Source organism: Podarcis bocagei (genome assembly GCF_964188305.1).
Source record: "Podarcis bocagei genome assembly, chromosome: 7".
NCBI lineage: Eukaryota > Metazoa > Chordata > Lepidosauria > Squamata > Lacertidae > Podarcis > Podarcis bocagei.
The window spans coordinates 87,934,229-87,961,602 of NC_138132.1; the positions used below are offsets into that span (position 1 = coordinate 87,934,229).

Consider the following 27,374-nt stretch of genomic DNA (forward strand, 5'->3'; position numbering starts at 1 on the left):
AGTTGCATAATAAAATAGCTGCATATAGTAACTGTCTTCATATAATCATAAACCGTATGCATCAGTTGCACTATCCAGATGGATGTCTGGTCTCGATCCTGTGATATCTTCCAGCATATTCCTCTTAGTATGTGGAATAATGTTTTATGGACCCTCAGAAATCTGCAAACGAGCTTAGAAATCATGGGATTTCTGGTAGGGGTTGTATAATTAATATTTATGTCTCTTTACTTGCTACCTGATTCCCAATCCAATCACCATTATGTTTTCTAGCTCTCTGTCCACAACAGCTAGAAAGCGGCTTTCTTAGGATGAGAGTTGCTGTAGGTTTAGAGGTTAATAAGAGCTGATGGACCAGTCAGAAAAAAACTGGGATGTTAGAGGCACAGCTGGAAGTCAGCTGGGAGCTGCTGGTGCAGAGCCATAAAAAGTGTGTGTGTGTGTGTGCGCGCGTGCGCGTGCAGAATGAGGGTTTATTTGTTGCAAGGCAGGAAGTATGGAGCAAAGGATGTTGGTTTGTGTTGAGCTCCCTGTTAATGGATTCGTATGGATTGGCAGGAGCCAGCTGGTGCCCTCCAGACATCATTTCTACTGCACTTTCATCATGGTTTGCACTCAGGATGCTATTCCATTCCTTAAAAAAACAAAAACAAAATTAAGCTTTTGGGAGATCTCAAAAGAAATGGAAGAAACCCGGGAGGAAAGGCAGGAGAAGAGTGATTTGATGACAACCGGCAGGCTTGGCCAGCGTTGCATGGAGTTAATGACGTGAGGTCTAGGGGCGTGTTATTATTATTGCATATACATCCAGGCTGACGTAGGAGTGTGTGAGTGTATGTTAGGTCCCTTTTGTGTCCTGGAGGAGCCTCTGCATTGAGGAGGCCCTGAGCTTACATCCTTACTGTGGAGAGTAGAAGGGTGGGGGATGAGAAAGCAGCCTTGCTCCAAGTGACTACAGTGCTCAGGTGCCCACCTCCAGCAGAAGTGTGTGTGTGTGTGTGTTTGTGTGCAGGTAGGGGATGGTGGTGACCTACCTCTGCCCTACAAGCTGAGATCTACCACAATATGCTTGTAAACCAGTGTGTTCCCCTTGAAGCTGGGCGCCAGCAGGATATCCATGTCCTCCAAAGGGATGGGGCGGAAGGCGCGGGGAGCCTGCACAGAGAGTTCCTGGAACTTTGCAAACTTCTGCTTCTCTTCGTCCCACAGGTAGATGTGGGTGAAGGAGAAGTCACTCCCCAGGGCCATATATTGATGCTGGGACACACGGAACGGCTCCATCACCATGGAGCCTCGGGAGGGCAAGGTCTGCAGCTCCGTGAACCGCAGGCCCTCCCACTTGACCACCTTGGAGTCGCCAATGTAGCGGCTGAGGCACAGGAAGTTGTCCCTCTTGACCCGGAAGTGCTTGACCATCTGGACGTCCATCACGTCTGCCACATCGCCCAGGTGGAGGAACTGCTTCTGCGAGCGGTTCCACTGGTAGATGATGGGGGCCTGGGAACTGCTGGAGATGATCAGCCGGGGCTTGCCGTCAATCTCCAGGTACTCCACGTCGGTGTCACGGTGCCACGAGTGCAGGTCCTGGTGGGAGTAGAAGCCGTTCTGGTTCCAGCGGTAGAGGCTGGTGGAGCCAGCTTTGGAGCTGTCGGCAATGACGAAGAACCACTCGCCCTCGATCTGGAAGGCCTCGATATCATTGGGCTTGCGGATCTTCTGGCTGTCAATGTCCTGGATCTTGATGAACTTGTCGATGTTGGTGTCCCAGCGGTAGATGTAGGAGCCGCCGAAGAGCTGGGCCACCACGACGTACAGCTGCGACTCGGCCACGATGGGCTTGCAGTAAACAGCTGAGTGAGCTGCAGGAGAACATTATGAGGCATCAGCACACGAAAAGGTCTGTTATAGGAATTCTAAGGTCTTATATATATATAAAAAATAAATGTTCATAAATGTACAAGGCAAACACATACATAAGTATATAAACCATATGTCAGAAATAGTAAAGGTAAAGATAAAGGGACCCCTGACCATTAGGTCCAGTCGTGACTGACTCTGGGGTTGCAGCGCTCATCTCGCTTTATTGGCCGAGGGAGCCAGCATACAGCTTCCTGGTCATGTGGCCAGCATGACTGAGCCGCTTCTGGCAAACCAAAGCAGTGCACGGAAACACCGTTTACCTTCCTGCCGGAGTGGTACCTATTTATCTACTTGCACTTTGACATGCTTTCGAACTGCTAGGTTGGCAGGAGCAGGGACTGAGCAACGGTAGCTCACCCCATCGTGGGGATTCGAACCGCTGACCTTCTGATCGGCAAGTCCTAGGCTATGTGGTTTAACCCACAGCGCCACCCGCGTCCCATCTGAAATAGTACAGGAGAGCAATCCTGAAGCCATTTTGACTCTCCTAAATTGACCTCAGATATTTTTCTGCAAGGAGGAAGGAAATGGGAAAAGCTCTCCAATTGTCTTTGGACTGTAGGGGCTTATAGTTACCTGTATATACATCTGGCAAGTAACTGTTAAGCTGAGCACACTATCAATATGCGTAAGAGATTCAGGAACTAAGTATTTACCATCTCTGGCTACCCAAAAAAGGCAATCCTGGCAGACAGGAGAGAAGCAACACACTCAAATTTCTGCTGGGGACCACCTTTCTGTGATGTATGTATGATGTTTTAGGGGATGGTCTTGAGCTACAGGGTGGGCAATTTCAAAAGTCTATATAAGAGCTTGCACATCAATGTTCTGGGAATGTTCTCCTCCCTCCCTGCGTGGGGTGAGGGGAGTACCCTGTTGCAACAGATTAATAAAGATCAAGCTTACTAGCTGCTTTGCTTCTCAATATTCTCTGGTTGGCCTCTGTTATTTTCTCCTACCAATAGAGAACCTACATAAGGACTCTGTATGGGCTCTTGGATACCCCATAAGGGGGAAAGGAGCAGTTTTTTTACTTATATCAGTTGGAAGGAGACCCAAAGGGTCATCTCTTTCGATCCCTGCCCTGCAATGTAGGAATCGCAGCTAAATGTTGCAGGCAACAGACTACAAGGAAGGAGGCACCATGGAGAGAGGATTGGGAAATGAAGCAACAGCCCCTTCAAACAGGTTGCGATGAGGAATGTGGCATGCACCTTAGTCACCCCAGAAATCTTAGTCTACAACAGAAATCTGAGTGCGTTGTTTATCTCCTGTCTGGCAAGTTACCTGATTGCATTATCTGGGTTTTGGTCACTCTTGTTGTTATAACTACTTAATTCCTGAATCTAGGTCACAGGTCAAAGGCTCACACCCTGTTCATATCTTGAATGTGCCCTTAAGACAGGATTTGGGAGGACAGAATCTGCGAGGAAAGAAACAATGGGGAGGTTTCCCACTTTGACCTTGCAGAGAAATATTTGAGGTCAATTTGTTCAGGACATTTTCTGTGGGGTTTCAGACATGTGGCTTATATACAGCTATGGACATTTATATTATGACCTTAAAATTCTTATAACACAACTCTACAAATTCTATGGCTCCATCCACTGCTTACCAGGGATGCGGTCAAAGTCCCGCAGCTTCCGTTCGACATAGTCCCACTTGAGGATGCTGCAGCTGCTGGAACTGGGCTGGGCCAGGGCCACGTAGAGGTCGCTGGAGTACAGGAAGGGCTCTGCGGACACAGACTGGAAAGGCAGGACCTGGTGCACCACGAAATCTGATGGAGGAAAGAAAGAAAGAGACCTTGTCTGTATCCCAAACAATTCCTGCTGATTGCCTTAAAAAAGCTTGGGACCCTGGATACCTGAAGGGCCACATTCTACCACACCAGCCTGCCTTAACTCCATGGGTTCCCATTCCCACATGAAATTAGACACTGGTCAGGAAAAACCTTCTTGATTACGATGTCCTATCTACATAGCATCCTCACCTCCTGGACATCAGTCCAGTGCCAGGGTAACCTTCCCTACCAACCATGTTTTGCCACGTGAAGTGTAGGTTGTTTATAGCCATGGTTTCATCCGTTCTGTTACATTTCATTGTTCTGTAGTGTGAACATAAGAATGTAGGAAGAACCTGCTGGGTCAGGCCAATGGCCCATCTTGCCTAGCATCCTGTTCTCACAGTGGCCAACCAGAAAGCAGGACCCAAGGACAAGAGGCCTCTCCACTCCTGTGGTCTTCAGCAGCTGGTCCTCAGAAGCACTGCTTCCTCTGACAGAGCCATCCTGGCTGGTAGCCATCAACAGCTCTCTTCTCCTCCATGAGTCTGTCTAATCTTTAAAAGTCATCTAAGTTGGTGACCAGGGACGCGGGTGGCGCTGTGGTCTAAACCACAGAGCCTAGGGCTTGCCGATCAGAAGGTTGGCGGTTCAAATCCCCGCGACAGGGTGAGCTCCTGTTGCTCGGTCCCTGCTCCTGCCAACCTAGCAGTTCGAAAGCACGTCAAAGTGCAAGTAGATAAATAGGTACCGCTCTGGCGGGAAGGTAAACGGCCTTTCTGTGCGCTGCTCTGGTTCGCCAGAAGCGGCTTAGTCATGCTGGCCACATGACCCAGAAGCTGTACGCCGGCTCCCTCGGCCAATAAAGCGAGATGAGCGCCGCAACCCCAGAGTCAGTCATGACTGGACCTAACGGTCAGGGGTCCCTTTACCTTTAAGTTGGTGACTATCACCATCACTGCCTCATGTGGGAGCAAGTTTCACAGTTGAACTATGCACTGCATGAAGAAGGACTTTCTTTGACCTGTCCTGAATCTTCTGGCATTCAGCTTCACTGGATGTCCAGTGTTAGGAGAGGGGGGGGGAACGTTTCTCTATTCACTTTCTCCATGCTGTGCATCATTTTACAGAGCTCTGTTCATGTGACCTCCTCTTTGCCTCTCCTCGTACCTAACCCTTTCCTCCAAACCGGAGTCTCAGGGATGTGACTGAGCTGGATGCCTGGGAAGAGTCTGACTCTGAGGATGAGGGAATGCAGTCACAAATAAAGCAAGAGTGGGTTAGTTTGACCCCCTTTCCTCCTGAGTTTCCAGTCGCAGATAGAATAGTAGACTCAGAAGGCTCACAGTCAGCAGGTGGGGGAGGAATCAGACAGCCTTCAGGGGGTTGCTATGCAACCAGAAGGGAGGCAGTGTTTAGAAGGCTCTTCGTTTGAAAGTGGAGGGAAAGTCCATCCACCTTCCCCCCAAACCAGGAGGGCTGAAAAGGTTAAAATGTAAGTGCAAGGGAGGAAGGACTGGACTTTGGCGTGCTTCATGCTGCGGAAGGGGCGGAGATTCAGAGTGAGCAACTAGTTACCGAGGGAGGCTGGCTCGGTGCCGCTTTCTGTAAATTCTAAATAAACGTAATATAAACCTGCCAGAGGCTCATTAATTCGTATTGGAGCTTGGTCGTGCCTGCCAGAGATCCTGACATGGAGGCCCATACAGTCCCATGTATGGGACTTGCAGAAATGACTGGCAGAATCCGAGACCAGGGAGAAGAGTCGGCAGAAGAAGATTGGAAAAAATTTAAGGACTATTTACAAAAATATTGTAAAATTAAGGAATGTTGAATGATGCTGGATTGAAATTAAGTGGTTTCAAGCTGTAACTATGATAAAATGACTTTCTTTTTGTAAGTAAGAATTTAAAGCTATAATAATCTAAGATGTTGAGATAAGGATTTGGTGTACAAATAATTCAAACTGGGTATACAAGAAGGGGAGGTATGAGGAGGTCGGAGAAATAAGTTACAAGAAAATAAGGTGTGAAATTTAACTGTTTTTAATATTTTTATGTTTGTTTTTTCTTTTGTTTGCAAAAAATTGGAAACTTTAATAAATATCTTAAAAAAAAAAAAAAAAAGAGAGATCCTGACATGGAGGTTGGCATAGTTTTATAAAGTCAGTCATGACACCTCTTATTTGCCTTTTCTCTCAACAAAGAAGTTCCAAACCAGGCACAGGCAAACTCGGCCCTCCAGATGTTTTGGGACAACAACTCCCATGACCCCTAGCTAACAGGACCAGTGGTCAGGGATGATGGGAACTGTAGTCCCAAAACATCTGGAGGGCCGAGTTTGCCTATGCCTGTTCCAAACTGTGCAACTTTTCTCCATGCGAGAGTCGCTTCAGCCCTTTGATCTTTTCGGTTGCCCTTTTCTGAACCTCCACAGGTTTGTAGTGAGACAACCAAAACTGTACAAGGTATTCCAGACGTGGTCATGGCGGGCACAGATCTGCAGGAGAAGGGGATGGCAAGGCAGGGTTCACCCACCCCCAGCAAAATCTGTAGATGCAGCGCTGCTTCTGGGTGCCATTCTATTTCCCAGAAGGCCATGCAAATACCAGCTGTTCCTACCTGTGGTGACACAGTCAAAGTCCTTGAGGGGCAGGTCCCGGATCTTCTGGCCTTGGTACTGAGCGGGGCTCCCACAGAAAACGGCGGGGATGCTTGTGTTGGTGCTCTCCATCCACTCCACTAGCCACTTGATGTTGCAGTCACAGGTCAACGAATTGCCCCGAAGGTCTCTGTCAAAGAGAGAGGCAATTCAGGAGCAATCACCTCCACCCACAAATTGGCTACCGTATTTTTCGCTCTATAGGACGCACTTTTTCCCCTCCAAAAATTACGGGGAAATGTGTGTGCGTCCTATGGAGCGAATGCAGGCTCCTTGGCGTCAGCGATAGCAACACGAAGCCTCTGAAGCGCAGAGGGAGTGCTCCCTCCGCGCTCCGGAGGCTTCGCGTTGCGCACCGACCCCTCTCGCTCTCCAGGCTTCAGGGATAGCCGCCTGAAGCCTCCGGAGCGCAGCGGGTTCTTTTGCTGAAGCTGGGAGAGCTGCGCAGCACCCCTTCAGCGAACCGGGAGGAGAAATGGAAGGGGCTCCGTTTCTCCTGCCGCTTCGCTGAAGGGGCGCTGAGCAGAGAGGGGGAGAATTCCCCCCCCCTGTTCTCCCCCTCCTATGGTCCGGTGCATCCTATAGAGCGAAAAATACGGCAATTTAAGAGCAGTCACCCAATCCAAAGGCAAGATTGCAAATCTGATCCAGCATTCTCCAACTACTGCTGTCCCCCGCACTCTCCTCCCTAAGTAAAGAGATTCCCTGTGCTTTGAAAATCTGAATAACATTTGTTTGCTGTCCATCTTCACCAATGATAATGCTGATCTTACAATTCATTTGCTTGTCAGTGTAGACTTATCCTGCTTAACTAGTTTTTTCTGTGGTCTTCTCTAATGCTACCACATAATAAATAAATAATAATTGATGTTTGGAATGGCTCCAAGTGCAAGAAAAGCAAGACAGAAAAACAGCAACCCTAGAATATTTGCTTTATGAAAATTACAGGATTTCAGCTGGAAGTTACAGGTTATGCCCTGATTGGAAATGAAGCAGTGTGACCACCCAAAACTTTTTCATGTATTGAAATTAGTGTTGAAAGTACGATAGCGTTTGATCACCAAACAGCATCATGGACACCAACAATAATAATAAATGCACAGTGAAAAGAATGTCTGCTTCATTTCCAGTCAATGCCCATCCTGAGACTTCCTGCTGAAATTTGATAACCACCAATGTTCTGGGTTTTGTTCCACTTTTACTGCGCTGTGATCTCTCTGGACAGCAATATTATGGTAGCCCAAATCCACTACTATTGTGTAAAGGACATGTTGCTTTAAGGTGAAGTTGGTGCTTTTAAGTCTCACTGATCTTGAAAAGGAGAATTATACATATGCTTAATGCTCTCCTATTCCCCACAAATGAAATAAAATTATTTAACTGGGTGCCTCTTGCTTCTCCAAATTAAATTGGTCCATTCTGCTTGGCTCACCCGTTTTCAGCAAACCCTTCCCAGTAATTGAAGAAGAGAAGAAGAAGAGTTTGGATTTGATATCCCGCTTTATCACTACCCGAAGGAGTCTCAAAGCGGCTAACATTCTCCTTTCTCTTCCTCCCCCACAACAAACACTCTGTGAGGTGAGTGGGGCTGAGAGACTTCAGAGAAGTGTGACCAGCCCAAGGTCACCCAGCAGCTGCATGTGGAGGAGCAGAGACGCGAATCTGGTTCACCAGATCACAAGTCTACTGCTCTTAACCACTACACCACACTGGCTGGACTGTGGTTAATTTAATTACAATGGTGGGTCTTTCATATATGGTGAAATTCTTGCAGCTTGCCATGAACTTGTGGGCCACAAATATGGGAGGACATTGCAATATTTGCAATTGCAAAAGGTGCAGGGAGCAGAATTACTTGCATCGAAGTGGGAAGGAACCTTACAGGTCGCTCAAGATGTCCAGGGGTTTCAGAAGGCCTCTGGGCAGCGTCTGCAGATTGTTGTAGGCCAAAGATCTGGAAGAAAGGAAAACGGGAATGTTGGGTTGTGCCAGGGGTTCCCCTCTTTGCTGCTTTTGAGGAACATAAGGATGTAAGAAGAGCCTGCAGGATCAGGCCAGGGGCCCATCTAGTCCAGATTCCCATTCTCACAGTGGCCAACCAGATGCCCCACTGAGGAGGACCTGAGCACAAGACCCCTCTCTGTGGGATGTGAAACACAGAGCAGTCAAGTACAACATCCCTAGAGTGGACATAAAAAGGAGATGTCTGGACCAGCCAATCGGAACTTCCTGTTTCCTCCCAGGCTGGGGCAGACTTCCTCTACATGTGACCAGATGTGGGCGTGACCTCACCTATGCAGATAACAAAATACCTCAGCGGAGGCCGCCATCTCTCTCTCTTTGACTACATTCGTCAAAGAAGCAACATCTGCTTAGCCTAAGATGCTCTCTTGGCTTGCAGCCAAAAAAGGACAAAGGAGCTGTCTCCTTATGGGATAGTTTCCAGGTGTATATTACTTTTGTAACTTAAGTCTGCCTTCTGGGATCCATCTGTGAACAGAATGTGAGTGAGTAAACTCTTTTATACTTTTATAGAAGACTGTGTCGTGTCTATTTCTTTTATGAGGGACTAAAGGGGAAATTACCAGGTAACATTTTAGAGGCTTTAGCGAGCCTGAGCAAACGCATCCGCTGTGCAAGTTAAAAAGGGGAATGTTAGTCTGCTAAATTGTAGAACTTGTTAACACAAGTTGGAAAGAATATAATCAAACAATATAGCCTCTCCTGCATCCCTGAACATTCCCAAACTCTCCCCTCCTGCCATTTCCAGCAACTGCTTTTCAGAACCTTGGAGCCATTGGTAGCTTTTTCTTTCAGGAATTTGTCTAATCCTCTTTCAAAACCATCCAGGTTGCTGGCTGCTACTGCTGCTGTGACAAAGGCAGACCCTCCCAGTGTCCCAATTTTCCAGGGAAAGTCCTGGAATATCAGAAGCCATCCCGGTTTCTGATTTGATCCCAGAAGCTCCTGCTTTTGGAATGTCCCTATTTCCACTGGAGAAATGTTGGAGGGTATGCAAAGGCAAACCCTGCCACCCCTATGGACACCATGTGACCCAGCCAACCCTCATGGACAAGAATCCTGCAGGAGGGCGTTGCAATATCTCTGTGGGCAGAATGCATCCTGCCCTTTGCAATGAAGAAGCTCTCCCCCACCCCCTGGACAGATCTAGTATACCTGAAGGAGCGTCTCCACCCCCATCGTTCTGCCCGGACACTGAGGTCCAGCGCCAAGGGCCTTCTGGTGGTTCCCTCCTTGTGAGAAGTGAGTTTACAGGGAACCAGGTAGAGGGCCTTCTCGGTAGTGGCGCCTGCCCTGTAGAATGCCCTCCCATCAGATGTAAAGGAAATAAACAACTATCTGACTTTCAGAAGACATCTGAAGGCAACCTTGTATCGGGAAGTTTTTAATGTCTAATGTTTTACCATTTTTTATGTGCTGTAAGCCACCCAGAGTGGCTGAGGAAACCCAGTCAGATGGGAGGGGTATAAATAAAATAATAGTAGTAGTAGTAGTAGTAGTAGTAATAATAATAATAATAATAATAATAATAATAATAATAATAATAATAATCCCTGACCATTTGATCCATGTCTTCATGATCATCATAATTCATTCATATGCAGTGTGAATAGAATTGCATAATTACAAAAATACAACAAAAGTAGTCATAAGCAATAAAAAATATCAAAACACAAGCAACATAATTTAACACCTGCCCCAAACAAGTCATAATAAGATCCACAAATAGAGATACAAAAAATCAACATCAATAATAATGTGATTCCTGCATTGCAGAGAGTTGGACTAGATGCCTCTTGGGGGATTTCTAGCTCTACAAGTCTATGATTCTATAACAGCAAAATTAAGATCTCCAAAATTAAATCTTGACCCCAAGAAAAACAACAACTCCTAAGCTTCATTATTATTCTGGCAGGCACGTCCCACACTGCCAGGAGTGCACCAGTTAATCTTAGCTTGTCAGCAGCATGCAAGGCCAAGTCTGCAGATGCTTCTGCCCAAGTGGCAACTCACAGGTGTGTCAAGGACTTGAGCCCACGAAAGGCGTTTTTTGACAGAGCCTGGATGTCGTTGTTCTCGATGAACCTGAAGGCAAAGAGAAAGACATATTATCACCCAGGGACTCCCATGCTTTTTGTAGGCCACCGCCCTCCCTTGGTTCCATAAACTCATCCATAATACCAACTACCCTATCCTTTAAAACAGCATCATTCAGAACAGCAGTTTGCACGGCCCACCAAGGAAGATAATAAAATTAAAAACATTAGCAGTTAATTACACATTGATTCAAACCCCCCATTAACTGTAGATTTAGTTTAATGAATTCAACAAAAACTATGAGCTTGACTGACACCAGTGAAATAAAAAAATTAAGGTCATATATATATATATATATATATATGCAGGTTTTGGTGTCTTCGGGTGTCTTCCCGTGTAAGAGTTGGGGTGTCTAGGCGACGTTTCGACGAGGTCTCACTCGTCATCTTCAGGCTGGTGCTTTCGGCTTCTTGTTACTGGAACAGAGCCTCTGTTCCAGTAACAAGAAGCCGAAAGCACCAGCCTGAAGATGACGAGTGAGACCTCGTCGAAACGTCGCCTAGACACCCCAACTCTTACACGGGAAGACACCCGAAGACACCAAAACCTGCATTCCTATACCCGTGAAAATCTACGAAAGCAAATATATATATATATATATATATATATATATATATATATATATATATATATATGATGTTCATAAATGTACCAACCAAGCGCATACATAGATGTGTGGACCACATGTCTGGAGCAGCACAGGAGGACCACCCTGAAACCATTTTGGCTCCCAAACTGACCAAATGTTTTCTCTGCAAGGAGTGAAGAGGTGGAGGAGCTTCCCCGTTGTCTTTTTGCTCACAAATCCTGTCTTAAGGGTATATCTGTGTATGAATAGGGTGTGAGCCTGTGACCTGGCTCAGGAACTAAGTATTTGTCATTACAAAAGACTGGCCAGGCTCCCCAGGGTATCCAATCAATTAACAGGTAACCTGCCAGTCAGGAGGTAAACAACGCACTCAGATTTCTGTTGTAGACCACCCTTTCTGTGATGCAGGTATGATGTTTCTGGAGGTGGTCTTGGACTCCAAGGCGGGCAATTTAAAATGTCTATATAAGGGCAGGCACACCTTTGTTCTGGGTCCTCCTCCTTCTCCTGCGTGTGGGGGAGCACCCTGTTGCAACAGTTCAATAAAGATCAGGCTTAGGAGCTGCTTTGCTTCTCAATATTCTCTGGTTGACCTCTGTTATTTACTCCGATCGATGGAGAACCTACAAAGGACTCTATAAGGGCTCTTGTGTCCCCCATAAGGAAATAAGGGCAGATTTATGTTTATTACACCAGCTTTTGAAAGTCTGATAGTTATTGACACCCCATCCCCCGCCAGCCCTCCACTGGCTGCGTAGGGATGGGCATGGCTGTAGCTGGAATAAGATGTGTGAGCTTTGTTGTGTATTTTGTTGTTCCTAAGACTTATAAACATCAGCTCTCCCCTTTCCCCCTGTTCCTGGCCCTTCTTCCTACTACAAGTGTTGTCCCAGTGTGTCCCCTTGTAGAGGCTAGGTAAACGTGACCCGTACAGGTACTGCAGGTGGGAGAGTCCGGTGAACGCATTGTCCCCAATCAAGGAAAACTTGTTGGAATTCAATAAGCTGCAAAGAGAAAAGACACGGTGTTAAGGCAGTGAGAATGGGACAGTAAACCGTAGCAATGCTTGGCTTAACATTTCACGTCAAATTCTGTGCGACTGCCATAAAACTTAGGGAACAAGCTGTACTACCAAAATGATTAATGTTTTAAATGACAATTTTAGGTTATATTTTAGTGATCAAGATTTAATGTATATTTTTAACTGCTGTTATATCTGAATTGTCTCTGTTAAACCCAATTGCAATCCAATGTATCCCTGTTGTGTATTGTGATTTTTCTGATATTGTAAGTGAGCCGGAACTGGTCTGTGACCGTAATAATAAAATTCATTCATTCAACATTTCATGTCACGTTGTGGGGGTTGGACTAGATGACCCTTGGGTCCCTTCCAACTCTACAATTCTAGGATTTTGCTTTGAGCATCACAAGGAGATGGCTTCAGAAGAGGAAGAGATGGGAGCTCAGCGCCTCTTAGTTGAGAGACCAGCAGATTTAAGCTTTCCTCCTCCTTTAAAAGGTAAAGGTAAAGGGACTCCTGACCGTTAGGTCCAGTCGCAGACAACTCTGGGGTTGCGGCGCTCATCTCGTTCTATAGGCTGAGGGAGCTGGCGTACAGCTTCCGGGTCCTGTGGCCAGCATGACTAAGCCACTTCTGGCAAACCAGAGCAGCACATGGAAACGCTGTTTACCTTCCTGCCGGAGTGGTACCTATTTATCTACTTGCACTTTGATGTGCTTTCAAACTGCTAGGTTGGCAGGAGCAGGGACCAAGCAATGGGAGCTCACCCTGTTGCGGGGATTCGAACCGCCGACCTTCTGATCGGCAAACCCTAGGCTCTGTGGTTTAACCCACAGCGCCACCAGCATCCCTCCTCCTCCTTTATTCCATCCCAGTTGCTCATCACATGAATTCTGCAAATTCATCACATGAATTCTGTGAGTATTTAGAACTCGCAAAAATGATAGAGTTAATAAGAAATCAATCGATAGATAAGCTTAAGAAAGAATGGGAATGTTTTAAAAATTACTTGAACAAACATGGTTCCAACAATAACACTTGGCTGTGTTTAGACAGAAGTATCTGAAGATGGAGACCAATAATTAAATACAGATCAAAGGTAGCAATGGCTGAACTGAAACCAGAGAGCAGACAGAAGTCAACAAACCAACAAATTAAAAAATGGGATTCAATCTAGTAGGAGGGACTTTGTGAGCAGCATACCCTGGTACTGGTTTGAATTAACAAAATAATGTTTTTTGTTCGATAGGTATTTTTAGTCTTGTAAATTTTCTGGTTTCATTGCCGTTCATGTTTCTTTTTCTTTTTTTCTTTTCTCTCTCTCTCTCTTTATTTCTTTTATATAATACACATTTATTATAGATGTTTGATAATTTGATAATGTATACTGTAATAACTATCTTTAAGCTAGAAATATCCAATGTAAGTTGTGTTTTTTTCTTTGTTTTGTTTTTTGTATGAAATGTTTGTTTAATAAAAGTGAATAAAAATTGAATTAAATAAATAAATAAATGTGTAACTAAAAAATAAATAAATTCTGTAAATAGGAACTAGTGCCTGGCTTTGTCTCCCCCCCCCCCCAATCTTTTTCCTTTTTGTGTTGTGACTTTTAGAATGTAAGGTGTAAGGTGTGTTCTTATTACTGATATTTATATGCCTCTCTGGGAGGGTTTTTCTCCTTGCTTTTTCTGAAAAGCTGGGTAAAAATACTTTTAAAAAATCAGTAAATGCTCCCCACCCCCCACCTCGTTCAAGGTCTGACATATTTATGGTAAGGGGTTTTTTCTTTCTAAACTGATTTTCCAGTGACCCCGCAGGTGGTGTGCCTTCAGGACTGATGTCCTGCTCTGCACATTGCAGAATATTTATTTATTCATTTAATAAAATTCATATACTACTTGATCACAAAAAAACAACCCCGCACTCAAAGAGGTTTAGGGGGAAAAGATAAAACAATAAAACTATCAGTAAGAAAAATGAACAACTTTAAAACTTTCAAAAAGTTAAAATAACAATAGAATAAAAACTGATTTAAACTTGCACCACCTTTCTAAATATCTGGGTAGGCTTGTCTAAAGAAAAAATGTTTTTGGCAGGTGCCAAAAAGTACAGCAAAGGCACCTGTATGGTCTCAATAGGCAGGGATTTCCAAAGTGTAATGGTGCCAATTCTGTCAACTGAAGCAGCGTAGTAGGCGTGTAGGGGATGAGGCTCTAGCCTAGAGAAGAAAGGTGCCAACTAGCAGCTCAGGTGACGCAGAGTTCCTCTCAACTTGTAAAGGAGCTAAGAACTTGCGAGGAATTCCAGTTCTACAAGAGCTATGCTCTGCTTTGACCTAGGAAACTTATTTCATGGGAAGTTATCTTGACTGTGAAAGGAACTCCAGACAGTTTAGTTGAAATGGACAGAAGGAAAACAGAGGCTCATGAATACCAGATGTTTCCCACTCCAGTTGGGTGCAAAAGCAATTCTATTAGTGCCTTGCCCTGTGGCATTAACTATACAGTGGTACCTTGGGTTAAGTACTTAATTCGTTCCGGAGGTCCGTTCTTAACCTGAAACTGTTCTTAACCTGAAGCACCACTTTAGCTAATGGGGCCTCCTGCTGTACCGCCGCTGCACGATTTCTGTTCTCATCCCGAAGCAAAGTTCTTAACCCGAGGTACTATTTCTGGGTTAGCGGAGTCTGTAACCTGAAGCGTATGTAACCTGAAGCGCATGTAACCTGAGGTACCACTGTATTGCAGAGTCCACATTCCAACCACTGCCGTTTCTAAGCTGAAAAAGTTAATGTGTCAAGGCAGAAAGGATGTCCTCTCTCATCTGCTGCCATGGAAAACTCCTGCCCTTAGCCCAATTACAGTGGTACTTCGGGTTACAAACGCTTTGGGTTACAAACGCCTCAGGTTACAAACTCCGCTAACCAGGAAGTAGTACTTCAGGTTAAGAACTTTGCCCCAGGATGAGAAGAGAAATCGCACAGTGGCGGCGCGGCGGCAGGTCACATTAGCGTGCCTCAGGTTAAGAACTTAACTTGGGATAAGTTCGTAACCCGAGGTACCACTGTACTAGCCTAGGCAGTCACTCTAATGGTAAAGTTCTTTGGCTAGCTAAGCAGCGCTGTGACAACTCAGGGTAACAAGAACCCTCCTCCCCAAAGACAAAACCAGGGGAAACAAACAGGCAGAGAGACATACAGGAACTGCAGGAACGGGAGGTGAGCGAAGGCAGCTTCTTTGATTTCGCTGAAGTCTGCATTTATCAGGGTCCTGCAGGAGAGGAGAGGGGAAAAAAGAGAAATGCTAAAACGTCTGCTGAAACAGAAGGAGGCAACTGAATCTCACAAAAGGATCTGAGCAGCAGTAAAAAGGTAGCTTGTCCACACTTCCACTTGTCCTGGGCCTGGAAAGCACAGGAGTGAGTGGCGTTTCCCTTGTCCCACTCCTTTCCCTGGGAAAACCCATGCTTTTAACTCTAAATGGGAGTGAAAGTCAATCTGGAGAATTGCCCTTTGCTCTGATTGAGCACTAAAGAGCAGTTTTCCCTGGGGAAGCTCACAAAACACCGGGATAAGAGAAAAGTTTTTCTCTATCTCAGCACTAGAACTTGTGGATATCCAATGAAGCTGAATGTTGGAGGATTCAGGATAAATAAAAGGAAGTCCTTCGTACAAAAGGTAAAGGTAAAGGACCCCTGGATGGTTAAGTCGAGTCAAAGGCGACTCTGGGGCTGCAGAGCTCATCTCACTTTCAGGGCGAGGGAGCCGGCGTTTGTCCATAGACAGCTTTCTGGGTCATGTGGCCAGCAGGACTAAACCGCTTCTGGTGCAACAGAACACCGTGACAGAAGCCAGAGTGCACAGAAACACTGTTTGCCTTCTCGCTGGAGCAGTACCTATTTATCTACTTGCACTGGTGTGCTTTTAAACTGCTAGGTTGGCAGGAGCCAGGACAGAACAACAGGAGCTCACCCCATTGCAGGGATTCGAACTGCCGACCTTCTGATTAGCAAGTCCCTGGCTCTGTGGTTTAAGCCACAGTGCCACCCGCGTCCCAGGTTGAGACTCCTTAGGCTAGTGATAAAGCGGGATATCAAATCCAAATTCTTCTTCTTCTTCATTTAGATCACAGGGATTCGGACCGCCAACCTTCTGATCAGCAAGCCCAAGAGGCTCAGTGGTTTAGACCACAGCGCCACCCACATCCTTCGTGCAGTGCATAGTGAAAGCATGGAACTCCCGCAGGAAGCAGTGATGACCAGCAACACTGATGGCTTTAGAGGACCAGACAAAGTCAAGGAGGAGGAGAAGGGCTATTGATGGCTACCAGCCATAATGGCAGTCTTTTGCCACTACAGTTGGAATCAGCAGTGCTTCTGAATACCAGTTGCTGGAAGCTTGGGTATGGACTGCATGCCCTCTGCATGGCGACGTCTGGTCAGCCACTGTGAGAACAGGAAGCTGGACTAGATGGACCATTGGCTGATTCAGAAGACACTTCTTAACTTCTTATGTTCTTATGATACACAGAGAGTTTGTGTACCATCGCACTAGAAACATATGTGGATTCCACACCTGTGTAAATGATCTGTACTTTGATGAGAGAGTGCAGGATTCTGTGGTTCCAGAGAGTGAACAATCTCGAGAGGGAATAATAATAATAATAATAATAATAATAATAATAATAATACTATTTTATTTATATCCCGCCCTCCCCAGCCGAAGCCGGGCTCAGAGCGGCTAACAACAATAAAAGTAACACAGTTTACATAAAATCACAATCAATTAATTGAAATGCATTCTAAAATCAATTCATTCTAAAATCAATTCAAAATCAAATTAATGGCAACCATTGGGCTAGAGTTCTGTGAGGATTACCAAAGGAGGGGGTCAGACTGTGCCTTGGCCAAAGGCCTGGCAGAACAGCTCCGTCTTGCAGGCCCTGCGGAAAGATGTCAAGTCCTGCAGGGCCCTTGTCTCTTGTGACAGAGCGTTCCACCAGATCGGGGCCACGGCCAAAAAAGCCCTGGCTCTGGTTGAGGCCAGCCTAACCTCCCTGTGGCCCGGGACCTCCAAGATGTTTTTGTTTGAAGACCGTAAGGTCCTCCATGGGACATACCAGGAGAGGCGGTCCTGTGGGTATGAGGGTCCTAGGCCGAATAATTGTGGCGAAACCAGTTTCCAATCTGCAAAGTAGGTGGCTTCTCCATTAGTGGCTCAAAGCACGAGCGACGAATTGGCTGTTTCCAATCACACTCCCAGCCACAAACTCACTCACGCCTGCTTCCAGATGTGTGTACGGTTTATCTTTTTGTTTGTGGCATTTATGTTCCATCTTTTTCTCTGAGGATCTCAAGGGGGCTTACATTGTTCTCCTCCTCCCCATTTTATCCTCACAACAACCCTGTGAGGTCGGTCAGGCTGAGAGGCAGAGTGGTCCCTGGTTCACACCCAGTGAGCTTTTTTTATTTGAGGCGTCCAGATGATGCCATTGTCATCAAAACGCCAACCTATCTCCACCCCCAACCCCATTTTGCTTCCCCATACTGGTAACAAACTGTGAAACCCCACCAATGCTTATGATCCTTTCTGGGGCAAATCTCACAAATTATCACAAATCTCTGGGGCAAATCTCACAAATTCTTGTGTTCTGCGATACAAGAATGCCGTCAAAAAAGAAGAAAAAACTTCCTCTCTTTACCAACACATGAAAGAAACAGGACACGAAATTAATTTTTCAGATTCCAAATTGCTCTTTAACATGGAACACCACCACAAGAGAATAATCATGGAAGCCATCGAGATAGAGAAACACCCTCACAACATGAACAAGCGTGACGATACGTCCCGCCTGCCAGACATCTGGAAAATAGCCCTCCCCACAAAAACCGACACCAGAACCAGAGGCACACAGAACGCCATCTCCAATCAACCACACCAGACCCAAACCCAGACCCTCTCCACAGATAAATTACAGACACCATCCAGTAGCCAAACCATAGTGGCACCTCCGGATGCTGCACCCCCCTGCAATCCCTACACAGATCTGGCTGGCACAAGGCACAAAACCACAGCTCGCCCCTATACACGAAGCCAAGCCAGAGCACAACTAAGTGCAGTACAGCCATCTTCTCAGAAAAAACTCTTCACTAGCTCAAGAGGTCAAGACACGAAAGCTTTAGCAACTAATCCACACCTAATGACCCTCCTAAGTGGTACTCAGAATATCACTCAAGAAATCACTCAAGATATCCCTCAGGTAATTAATGAACAAAAGAAGAAAAGACACACTAACCTGGGAACTTCCTCTCTGCCCAGAACGTTGGAGGCTATACACCACACCCCCTCAACAGTATTTATAGGAACTCAAACACTGAGATCCTGCTCTGTTCCAGTAACAAGAAGCCGAAAGCACCAGCCTGAAGATGACGAGTGAGACCTCGTCGAAACGTCGCCTAGACACCCCAACTCTTACACGGGAAGACACCCGAAGACACCAAAACCTGCATTCCTGTACCCGTGAAAATCTACGAAAACATATATATATATATATATATTATATGTTCATAAATGTACCAACCAAGCACATACATAGATGTGTGGACCACCCTGAAACCATTTTGGCTCCCAAACTGACCAAATGTTTTCTCTGCAAGGAGGGATGAGGTGGGGGAGCCTCCCCATTGTCTTTTTGTTCACAAATCCTGTCTTAAGGGTATGTCTGTGTATGAATAGGGTGAGCCTGTGACCTGGCTCAGGAACTAAGTATTTGTCATTACAAAAGACTGGCCAGGCTCCCCAGGGTTTCCAATCAAGTAAGCATTAACAGGTAACTTGCCAGACAGGACGTAAACAACGCACTCAGATTTCTGCTGTAGACCGCCCTTTCTGTTATGCAGGTATGATGTTTCTGGAGGCGGTCTTGGACTCCAAGGCGGGCAATTTAAAATGTCTATATAAGGGCGGACACACCTTTGTTCTGGGTCCTCCTCCTTCTCCTGCGTGTGGGGGAGCACCCTGTTGCAACAGTTCAATAAAGATCATGCTTATGACCTGCTTTGCTTCTCAGTATTCTCTGGTTAGCCTCTGTTATTTTCTCCGACCGATGGAGAACCCACAAAGGACTCTATAAGGGCTCTTGTGTCCCCCATAAGGGAAGAAGGTTTACATTTATTACAGCTAATTAAGACCCTAAAAAGCACCCTAACGGTCTGTCTGCGCTACTGACTTTATTTGCTTTTAATGCCACTCGGTTACCCTAGGAATCCTGGGAATCATAGATCTGGGGTAGGTGGCCCCTCACCAGCAGGAATCCTTTGTGGAAAGCTAGAGCAGCAAACGTTAAGATAAAACTGATTTGCTTGCAGCGTATGGCTTGGCGTCCAATGTCATCCTCCTCAATTACTGTCAGGCTGTCCTACATTCACAGATTTCACGTCGTCTCCCTCACTGGCTACAGGCCAAATGCTAAACTGCACATTTTTCTAGCTGGTAGGCGCCAGCCATCAGAATCCTGATAGCAAGTGACTGGACCGTGCGGACTTGTTTAGCCTTTACTGTGGTTGTTATCTGCATATTTTGAAAATCTTTGAATTTTTATTATTATTATTTTTAAAAGTTGTCTCCTGACTTTAGCTCTCAGTAGGCAGAGCCTGGGGCCCCAATCTTTCTCCATTCCACACGCACCCCTGAGATTGACTTCTCCTCTCTCTGTCCTTCTCCTCCTCTTCTTGCAGTTTCCCTTCTCTTTTATACATAAACTGAGCACAGCCAAAGAAATATAGTCCCTTGGCAGAGAGGATGCATTTAAAGATCTCTCCATTTGCTGTGATTAATGAAGGGTGGTTGGAGAGAGGCTGGGAAAAACACTTAAACAGATCAATGCGGGCATCAGCCTTGGCACAAAGACAGAGCCAGGCGCAGCAGTCTGGGAGAAAAGTGTTAGGAAATGCCAGAAATTCCCAGTGGGAATAGGATGGGGTTGCGGGGCTGCTGAAACAACTTGCAGCCCTAAGGCTTGGTTTCCAGACCCTTGGTCATCTTGGTCACCCTCCTCTGTTCCTTCTGAGACCTTGGTGCCCAAAATAGTCTCACTATTGTTTTCCTTGATCTTGACGCTGGACTTCTGTTGATTCAAAACCATCTCTCTCTCTCACACGCACACTTGCAGTTTGAAGTGGAATTCTGCCATCTCAGTTGATCACACCTTCGTTCTGCATAAATTGGAATTATCTCATCTTATTATCCAGTCTGAATCCCTCACTTCAGGCTGTAGGTGATGGGGAGAGAGTCACACACAGAAAGCCCTGTCCAGAAGCAAGAAACTGGCATTATCAACAAGAGGAGTTTGCCAAAACTCTCTCTCTCCTTCTGATGTGCCCCATGCAAGTTTGTTTTTTAACATGGGAGAAGCAACAATTAAATGCCTACTGTGGGTTAAACCACAGAGCCTAGGACTTGCCGATCAGAAGGTCGGTGGTTCAAATCCCTGTGATGGGGTGAGCTCCCGTTGCTCGGTCCCTGCTCCTGCCAACCTAGCAGTTCGAAAGCACCTCAAAGTGCAAGTAGATCAGTAGGTACCGCTCCAGCGGGAAGGTAAACGGTGTTTCCGTGCGCTGCTCTGGTTCGCCAGAAGCGGCTTAGTCATGCTGGCCACATGACCCGGAAGCTGTACGCCGGCTCCCTTTGCCAATAAAGCGAGATGAGCGCCGCAACCCCAGAGTCGGTTATGACTGGACCTAATGGTCAGGCGTCCCTTTACCTTTACCTTTTACCTGTCCACAGTCTGAAGTGGCATAGTCCAGAATAGGGGTGCCAACCTGAATAAGATATGGGGGCTGGCCCCCTCAAATATTTTATTGGGGGGCTGAAGGCCCCTCAGCCCCTAGGAGTTGGCTCCTATGGCCCCAAATACTGCCATCTCACTGTGCCTGATGTGCACCAATGTCTCTGATATTTATATATTTAACTTCACCGCAGTTTACGAAAATGATAGATCAATTAAGAATTAAGAAAAATTAACAATAATCTATAGTTTTTAGTTTAGTTTAAACCAGTTTGGTTTGATTTGGTTTATAGTTAGACTAAAAGCAGATCAGACTTGCTCCAACTTTCTAAACACCTGGGTAAAGGTAAAGATAAAGGTAAAGGACCCCTGACTGTTAAGTCCAGTCGTGGACGACTCTGGGGTTATGGCGCTCATCTCGCTTTGCTGGCCGAGGGAGCCGGCCTTTGTCCGCAGACAGCTTCCGGGTCATGGGGCCAGCATGACTAAGCCGCTTCTGGCGAACCAGAGCAGTGTTGCTTAAACACAAATGTTTTTTGCAAGCACCAAAAAGAGTACAGCGAAGGCGCCTGCCTGACATCAATAGGCGGGGAGTTCCAAAGTGCAGGTGCTGCCACCCTAAAAGGTCAAGTTCTTAAAAATGTGGAAGGGGTATTAGGAGGCACCTGCAACAGTGTCAATTTTGCTGCCAGAAACAGTTTGAGTGGGCACACACCGGGTAAGGCAATCTCATAGGTAAACTGGTCCAAAGTTGTTAAGGGCTTTATATACTAATAGTACCTCTTGAGAAAAAGGGATGTGGGTGGTGCTGTGGGTTAAACCACAGAGCCTAGGACTTGCTGATCAGAAGGTCGGCGGTTCGAATCCCTGTGATGGGGTGAGCTCCCATTGCTCGGTCCCTGCTTCTGCCAACCTAGCAGTTCGAAAGCACGTTGAAGTGCAAGTAGCTAAATAGGTACCGCTCCGGTGGAAAGGTAAACGGTGTTTCCGTGCGCTGCTCTGGTTTGCCAGAAGTGGCTTTGTCATGCTGGCCACGTAACCCGGAAGCTGTACGCCGGCTCCCTCGGCCAATAAAGCGAGATGAGTGCCGCAACCCCAGAGTCGGCCACGACTGGACCTAACGGTCAGGGGTCCCTTTACCTTTACCTTTAAGGAGTCTCAAAGCAGCTAACAATCTCCTTTCCCTTCCTCCCCCACGACAAACACTGTGAGGTGAGTGAGGCAGAGAGACTTCAGAGAAGTGTGACTTGCCCAAGGTCACCCAGCAGCTGCATGTGGAGGAGCGGAGACGTGAACCCGGTTCACCAGATTACGAGTCCACCACTCTTAACCACTACACCACACTGGTGTATAATAAAAGAGACCCTGGCTCCACATTAGGAATAATTTTCTGACGGTAAAAACCACTTGGACAGTGGGACAGACTCCCTCTGAAGGTGGTGGATGCTTCTTCATGAGAGGTTTATAAAACAGAAGTTGGATGGCCACCTGTCAGGGATTCTTTACCTGTGATTTCTGCCTTGGAGTTGGAGTAGAGTGTCCTATGAGTCCTGCTTCTGTCTCTTATATCAGCCTTCCCTCGCCTGGTGCCTTCCAGATGTTTTGGACTACAGTACACATCAGCCTCAACCAGCCCAGCTGCATGACGCTGGCACCAATAGGAGCTGGCTCATGGAAGCTGGGGCTGATGGGAGCTGTGGTGCAAAACTTCTGGTGGGGAACCAGGCTGAGGAAGGCACCCTTGCACACTCTCACATACTCCAGACTTCTCCATTCAACCCCACAAGCCCCATTTGGTGCACACAGGTGCATATATCCTCACCACCAGTTTTACACACCTGAGTGTGCTCACCACGTGAAGCAGGTAGGCTCTAGGGCGGCACGTTCATACTGTACTTCTGAGGTTTCTTCCAGACAGCTGGCTGCTGCCAGTGTAATAAATTATTGCTCTCCTGTTGCAAGCTGTAAGTGGAATTTCAATTGACTTTCCACACCTTCGGGGATTTTGCACTTCCACACCAGTAGATAGGAGAGGAAGATGCAACTGGGTTAGTAGGGTGGGGGTGGGGAGCTCTAAGTGATCCTCACATAAATAAGTAAATCAAAACCTCCATTATTTATTTAGCGCTAAGCATTCTAGTGTGGTTGCCTATCGCTACCCATGAAATGTTAAAACACAATGCAGATTAAAAAGTGTTTAATTAGCACAAAACCAAATCAAACCAGAAAATCATGTCTAAAACGGTGCTGATGGAAAGAGTTGTTCATTTAATATTTAAATCAGCGCTATAGTTTTATAGTGCTATATCAGTGGTACTATAGGCAGAAAAGAATTTTAGCACTAATGAAAAGGTCGATTTAAAGCAATTAACGGGCTTTGAAATGGTGTCCAGGAAGGTGTTTTGTCTATGAAGACAACATAGAGTTCCTTTCACTCTTTTAAAGGGGGTCTTAAAAATGTATTGGTGGCTTTTAGCTCATGCTGCAAACAGAAAAGCTTCTCTCAACACACTACTCCAAGACTAAAATAATGATTTTTGGGAAACGCAGCGCTCAATATAAATGGAGTTTGGATCAACATAATTTACAGCAAACTTGCTCCTTCATATATCTTGGAGTCCTTTTTAGTGAATCATTGTCTTTGAAGTGGCAAACCCAAAGCACAGAAAGCTATAGGGACACCGATATTTTATTTTATGGAGCGTGGACAGTTGTTTCTTCCAGCATTGAATCTTTTTGGTAAGCAAAGTGATCCCACAAATGCTGTATGGAGCTGAAATTTGGGGTGACGATGTGAACTCTATTAAAGGGTTAGAAACAGTTCAGAATCAATTTCTTAGGAGACAATTCTCCTTAGCCAGCGGAACAACAGCTGCACTTCTATGTACGGAAACCAGATGGACAATGATCAGAGCAAGACTGCAGCCCATTCAACTATCTGAAAAGATTTACTTCCTGACCCTGCGAGCTTTTCCAGCCCTGTGCTGTATGGGGAACAGCTCTGGTGGAAATCAAACGTTCAGTGTATCCTGGATTACTATTGTGTCCATGAATTGAACAAGTTTTTGAATATGGACAAGAGTCCACTAAGGCTCTACTGGACAGAATCTGGACGGGACCTACAAGAGATTAAATCTTCCAAATGTTCTCTGTGGTTCCCACTCTTAAAACAGGGCATTATAGAGCCAGTTATTTGTCTAAAAAACTCTTACCTGGTCCATTAAGACCTGCCTTTATTGAGCTGTGTTACTAAGCAATGCCCTCAGCTGTGCTGGAAGGGCGTTATAAGATTTCATACGTAGATAGACTCTGTATTTGTGGACAACCACATACTTTGTTATTTGTTATATTGCACAGAAACTATATACACAGAACCTAGGAGATCTTTTCTAAATCCTGTTTGTTCAAGAAGGCAATCTCTAACCCCTAGTAAACTGGCGAAAATGTATAATTCGAAGTCAGACACATGCTGGAAAAGTAAAGGAAAAAAAGGGGTACATTCTATCACATGGGTAGGCAAACTAAGGCCTGGGGGCAGGATCCAGCCCAATTGCCTTCTAAATCCGGACTGCAGGCAGTCCTGGAATCAGCATGTTTTTACATGAGTAGAATGTGTGCTTTTATTTAAAATGCTTCTCTGGGTTATTTGTGAGGCATAGGAATTCGTTCATTATTTTTTCAAAATATAGTCCGGCCCCCCACAAGCAGAGGTGTAGTACCCGGTGGTACCCGGTGTGGAATTTTTTTTGTCACCCATTCCCCCCACATCGACAGCTCGGGGTAGGCTTGGGAGTCACAGGTGGGCGCCAAATGTCCGCACCCTTCCTATGCCTCTGTGCCTCCATCCCTGCAACTCCCAAGTACCCCAAGCCACTGGGAAAAGGGGGAAAACTATTCTGCTTTGCTGGGGTGCTGGCAATTTTTTAATTTTTAAATTTTTTTTTGTATCTATGACATATGGGGATTGTTCAATTCCGTTGCATATATTTTAGCATGTTTTCATTTATTGCTTGCAACTACCTCAGTTTTAATTTTGTAATTATGCAAATCTTTTGATGTTGTAAACCACATGGAGCAAGGTTTTAACTATGAGAAGGTGATGAAGATGCCCCTCCTATGTCAATCTGGTTTTCTGGATTTTTGCTTTAAAGTACAGAGCAACGCAGTGATGCGCATTAATGCTTGAATTGTCCCTGTGCAACAAAGGAGCGATGTAAGAGCAAGCGCTGCACCAGTTCCACCCAGCTGACATTTAATATGGATATTCAGTTGTATTTATGGCATGCAAGCATCCCACATGCTCAGATTGCACCATGGAGTGGCTGTGCACCCCCCCCCCCAAGCTTCCCACATACACAGTCATGTTGGCTGGAAACTTACTTTATTTAAAAAAGGAAAGGAAAATCAAGATTTGTTTATTTATACCAGTGCTTAATAAGCATGCTGCAAGCTCACATGAGCTCCAACTTTTCACTGCACATGCATTATGTTATTGCACACTGCTAAGAAATTAGAAAATGGGGGGGGGGGAGAAGACCCTGTATGCACTTGGTACATATTACCATACAATTTGTGGTGGAATTGTAAGCTGGTGCAAGATTTTTAGAATTTAATTTTGACAAAATGATAAATATTACTAAAACTCTTTTTTGCTGTCCAAAATGAATGTTACTGGATATTTTTGACGATACCAGTGTAGATATGTTGTCAAAAGAATTGGTCTTTTGCATGATCTTGGCAGCTCAAATAGCAATTGCAACTCGGTGGCAAACAGCCTAAAATCTTACACTTACCACTCCCTCTGGAATATGGCTATGATGGAGAAAATTATTCATAATCCCCACGTGATCACTGCAACGAAAAGCCTGGTTGAGCTTTCGCAAATCTCACACCACAGAGAGAACTTCTGTATCACCTCAAGGTTTATGATATAACCAGTTCAGCTTCACGTCATTAAAGGCAGACGAGCCAAGCGAGTGCCAAGAAGCAACCAAGAGGTTTGGCTCTATAAACCAACGCAGCCACTACTTTGCATTTGCATGTAGAGCTGCCGTTAAGGATCATGTAGCCCGGCTGGTCTTTTCACCTGCAAGAAGCCATCTATAGGCAGTGCAGCATAGCGGTTAGAGTGTTGGATTAGGACCTGGGAGACCAGGATTCGAATTGCCACTTGGACACGAAGCCCTCGGGCCACTCACTCACTCTCAGCCTAGCCTACCTTACAGGGCTGTTGTGAGGCTAACATGAGGATGATGAGATTTATGCATGCCACCTTCAGCTCCTTTAGCAGAAATGGGACGTGCATGTAATTCATCATCATCATCTATAGAACCCCCGTCTTTCTCCAGGAGCAAACGAGCCATTCCCCAGCTGGGATGCAACATCTGGAAATGGACTTCCACAGGAGACCAGTCTGAAGATGCTGAAGATGCAGACCTTTGCTCCCAATGCTGTCTGTGCTCTCCCTGGCAATCTAACCCCTCACTTCTGACCCCTCATCCCTGTCATCTCTCTCTTGGACACCAACCAGCCCTGTTCCACCCGGGGACACCATCTCCACATGCTCCTGAACCCCTACTGCATAGCAGCCCGTCACCCACCCACCAAGAGACAGGTGTGCGCCCTCCCCAATCCCCCATCCACTTACAGCGAAATGACATCCCGCGGCAGGCTCTTGGGGATGGCCTTGGAGTCGACGCAGAAGGCTGTGTCTCTGGTGCAGGAGCAGCTGGGCGGGCAGGGGGGAGGCCTGGGGGCTTTCCGGCAGGTGGCGGGCAGCCAGAGGCAGGCCAGGCCCAGGAGGAAGAGGAGGAGAAGCTGCCCCAGCCTCTGCAGCTCTGCCATGGCCTTTTCCTGGGGGAGAACCAGCCTTCCAAGGCTGGGGAAGGTCTCCCCAGGGAGAAGCGGGCGTTTGCAGCAGCAGCAGCAGCTGAGGAAGATGTTGCAGGAGCAAACCGAACTCTCCGCTCGCCTCCTCAACAGCTTCTGGTTCCTCTTCTCTGTGTCTGCAGGCTGCTGCAAGCTGCTGGGAGCTATCTCATCCCTGCAGGAAGCTGCGCTCCTCCGCCAGGCGTGATGGAGAGACGCGCGCAGCACGAAAGCACCAAGTTCTGGAGTGATCACTGATGGGGAGGGTGGATGAAGGAGCGCATCGCTGACTGGATGCAGCCTCAGCCTGGGGGTTGTCGCTGCGCCCGCGGGGGGCGGGTCGTGGAACAAAAGGTCGGCTGCACGTGGGAATAGAGCGCAGCAGCAACAGCAGCAGCAGCTGGAAGGAGCTGTCCATCTTCCGCAGCCGGGGAAGCCTCCCCAATCCAGGAGAGAGAGGAAGAAAGAGGCTGAAGAAAGGTGGCCAGCGTCTCGGCACGCCTGACCGTGCAAGCTGTTAAGCCGGCACTTGGTTGGGGTGCTTTTCGGGGTGAAGCAGAGTGGGGTTGGAGCTGCGGACTTGGGTTGCTGACAGAGACAGGATCTTTGTTTTTATGGATTGCATTTCAT

At 46.4% G+C, this 27,374-nt stretch overlaps 1 protein-coding gene across 1 annotated transcript; it reads right to left on the reverse strand.

Annotated features, from left to right (window-relative positions):
- Positions 1-734: 734 nt before the first annotated feature.
- On the reverse strand, positions 735-27,128 carry LGI3 (leucine rich repeat LGI family member 3). The gene is made up of 8 exons (XM_081203102.1): positions 26,524-27,128; positions 15,291-15,362; positions 12,005-12,076; positions 10,400-10,471; positions 8,247-8,318; positions 6,325-6,494; positions 3,536-3,700; positions 735-1,859 (listed from the first exon to the last, which is right to left on the reverse strand). Exons 1-8 carry the CDS (start codon positions 26,718-26,720, stop codon positions 1,042-1,044), a joined length of 1,638 nt encoding a protein of 545 aa, XP_081059228.1. The 5' UTR covers positions 26,721-27,128; the 3' UTR covers positions 735-1,041.
- Positions 27,129-27,374: the final 246 nt, after the last annotated feature.

Coding starts and splice junctions, on each gene's coding strand:
- LGI3 (XM_081203102.1), bottom strand. CDS start 26,720: ATGGCAGAGCTGCAGAGGCTGGGGCAGCTTCTCCTCCTCTTCCTCCTG. Junction 15,363..26,523: donor CCGCGGGATGTCATTTCGCT/GTAAGTGGATGG, acceptor CCTCTCCTGCAG/GACCCTGATAAATGCAGACT. Junction 1,860..3,535: donor GGACTTTGACCGCATCCCTG/GTAAGCAGTGGA, acceptor GTTCTCCTGCAG/CTCACTCAGCTGTTTACTGC.